General features: G+C 30.3%; 1 protein-coding gene across 1 annotated transcript in view; it reads left to right on the forward strand.

The window, feature by feature from the left end:
* LOC106464652 (alpha-N-acetylglucosaminidase-like) overlaps positions 1-2,511 on the forward strand; it is a gene marked incomplete at its 3' end in the record, with an annotated part of 17,775 nt that extends 15,264 nt beyond the window's left edge. Inside the window, exons 11-12 of the mRNA XM_022392396.1 lie at positions 129-249; positions 2,449-2,511. Of these exons, the coding sequence (XP_022248104.1) occupies positions 129-249; positions 2,449-2,511 (184 nt within the window). The remainder of the gene's footprint in view (positions 1-128; positions 250-2,448) is intronic.
* Between the last annotated feature and the right edge of the window lie 1,032 nt (positions 2,512-3,543).

Raw genomic sequence — 3,543 nt, forward strand, 5'->3', positions numbered from 1 at the left:
CCATATGCATACTTATACTTTTTAAAGTTAAAATAGTATCACAGTGCATTCAGTTTTGTTGATAATGAAACAGTTTCATAAAAAAATAATTTTACAATGTTTTTCTCTTTTTTTCTAATTATATTCAGAAATATATCCATAACTATGTTGGATCTTCTTGAAGATTTGGATAAAGTTCTTGCTACAGACAAACATTTTCTTCTCGGAAACTGGATAGAAAGTGCTAAATCGTTAGGAACGGATGTTAAGGTAAGACTAAGATGGGTAACAGTATGTTACTAATACATGTTTAAAAGTTTATTTACCAAGTTTGCCTTTCACTATTATTTGTAACATCATATTTAAGAAAATGTTTTCACCCAACTATCTTTTTGTTTTCATTGTAACTCATATTACAGTAGTGTTACCAGATTCGGGGAGAAAATATGGGTAAACTGTGTATGGGGTATTTATTTTTCTTACTTAGGGTACTGAGGTGTATTTTTGGAGAGTTTCTGTATACGTTACACCTTCATGATGACAAATCCTGATTCAGCTTTTATAAAAATTAAAGTACAGTCAGTGTATAACACTTCAATATACTGAACTTTATTATACTGACAGAACTATAATTAACTTCTGATCAGAGCAAGCTATCTACATAAATCAGAACTAAAAAGTAATCCAGTAATAAATATATCGATCTCTACTTATAATAATCAGTGTGTACTTGTTCATCAGCTGAGTATCGTAACTGTTACGATATTTTTGGGCATAATTTCAGTGATATTTTATTAAGTTAGCCACCGTAAGATAATTATGGTTAATCACAGATGCATTTACTAAGCCAACAATGCAAAATAATCCTTTCAATAAAATATATTTATATTTAAGATTTCAACTACAACTAATACTGCTATGGATTGCTAGTTTTCATGCTTCTGTTAGCTACGCAGTAAGATGGTCTCTTGTTCCTGCTTTCTCTCAATGCAGATCAAAACAAGACATCATAATACTGATAATTAAATTCCCTCATTAAGAAATACTTGTCGCTTTTAACAAAAAACCTTTACTAGTTTATTATACAGAGGGTTTACTGTACTTTATAAGCCATTCAGGTAGAAAACGTGGAAATAAATTTGTCTCGAGATAAATTTATCAGAGCAGTGCCATTCTCATGGGAAGCTATGATTGACTGTGATCATCTTCCCATGATATGCAGTTGTCTTGACAATTCACACTTCCAGTCTTTTTAGCAAGCAAGATAATCTTGCATCTACAGCCAATGAGGACAGCCTGAGTGTGAGACAAAAGAAAAGAAAATGTCAGGAGTTGTAATATCAAATTAAAATTATTAATATTGTATATCCATATACGAACATTTAATGTCATGCTGTTAAAGAACATGAGGTGTATGTATGTTTGTGGGGGAGGACCTGCTAAAAATAGAGTAATTTGTTTTTGTTGTAATAATGATGCTACATAGTTTCAAAGCCATAGCTTGTTTATGATTTCATAGTAGAATCCTTTGTTTTGTAATGTAATATTCAATTATCTTTTAGTCGAATTCCAATATCACTTGCTTGACATTTTTAGTCATACTGCTCTAAGTTGCACAATCCATTCATATTAATATACATACATTTAGCTCACTCTCTAAAGACATTCAGTATTGGGGATAAATTTTGGGGTTTGTTTTCAAGGTTATCATGGTAAACATAGCTATATACAGCTGCAGTAGTGAAAGTTGAAGAATCCAGAGATTTATCCCAGAACTGCTATAAAAAAAAGTTATTTCACTAAGAATATGAGGTAGTCATGTGACTTATGCAATATATAACTACCAGAAAACTTGGAATTCCCCACGGATGTATTATACTCCAGGCAACTACACGTATGCGGAAATATAGGGAAAATAGTATATACATAGATTGTATGGCAAAGCGCATACATACAAACAGATAGCATAGGCAGATGTAGCACGATGCAGCGAAAGGGTTAATATTACACTTGCATTATGGTAAGTATAATTACAGTAACTTTATAGATATTTACATGGCTCTGGATTATACCTTTATTTATGTAAGTTTGTCAAAATGTTTTTTTAATACTTATTCTCTCCACTAGGATTATGTGAATTCAAGTGGATAAGGACATCAAAACCAGAAGTAATTTTAGATATTAAGTTGTTCATTCATAAGGAATTTGACAGACTTTTAAGAAAATATAAGTTAAGTTACTTTGATATTGTTAAATTGTGGTTGGAATTTTTTGTTAAATTTTTTTAGAAGAAAGGAGTTTATAGTGCTGCTGGTGAACAGAATTGTATAAGAAATTATAAACACTTTTACAGACTGTATTTACAATATAAATGTTTATATTGTATCTCGGTAACAGTGTGAATATGTTAAGACTATTAAGTTGATCCTCATAAATACTGATGATACATTTTGAATGTATCTGTTGCAGGAACGAAAACTGTATGAATACAATGCTCGAAACCAAGTTACTCTTTGGGGACCAAATGGAGAAGTAAGGTTTTTTGTTTTTTTTTTGCAAGTACCAAATATTTAACACACACACACACAAATAGGATTTTAAAAACAAAAGGTACAGAAATCTGTTTTATTTTGAGATTTTAATGTTTTTATTTTTCATAACAGTCTAAAAGAACTATTGTTGTGTTGAATTAGCTAAATATTTAGGCATCTGACAACAATGAGCCTCTTAGTACACAAAAGAAAAACAATAAAACAATTTTCTTTACAATTCTGTGGCAATGCTTCATTTTCAGATTGTAGCTTAAATGCAGTGTTCATTTCTTCCAATTGATCAATATCACTGCTTTCTTCCTCATTAGTTATATTATCTTCTCCCAACCCCTAGACTATGGCTCTACATGATATACTTGTATTATTGGAATGAGATCTGTAGTAGAATCTCTGTTTGACGTGTGAAACAATTTTTATTATATTATTGTTAATTTAACCTTAACTAACATAAAGAGACCCTTAATTTTACATTTTAGTAACTTTTATAATAATAAATAAAGTACTTACCTGGGTCTTCTTTTTTTGCTGTTGACTGTCAATAACACTTAACCCTACTTTTTTTTTTTATACTAATGGTAGTAAAGCATTAAATAATGCACCTAAGAACATAGAATAAAAACAGACAATTTCTACTAATTATCACACTTTTTCTGGCTTTCTAACTCAGTGACAAGAGTCGTTAACTTTCACGTGGGAAAATATTTGCACTCTGAATGAAATTGACAATTCTCTGTTCAGAAAACAACACGATATAATACATCATTTGATAGATGAAAACCTTGGCTTTCTATTTGTAATACATAATATAGAATTGAACTTGAATGAGAAGATGTGAAAAGAAGGGCCTGATTTTTCTATTTGAAGGCTATAAAGAATTATGGTTTGTCTGAGCAATGACGATTTTATAGTGAGTAATTTACATTAAATTTTGTACATATTGGAGGGGTAGTGAACAAAATAGAGAAAGTGTCACATTTCTCACACTAGGGAAATTCAGGATTTTTGAAAATAT

The sequence above is a fragment of the Limulus polyphemus genome, unplaced genomic scaffold (assembly GCF_000517525.1).
Source record: "Limulus polyphemus unplaced genomic scaffold, Limulus_polyphemus-2.1.2 Scaffold1710, whole genome shotgun sequence".
NCBI lineage: Eukaryota > Metazoa > Arthropoda > Merostomata > Xiphosura > Limulidae > Limulus > Limulus polyphemus.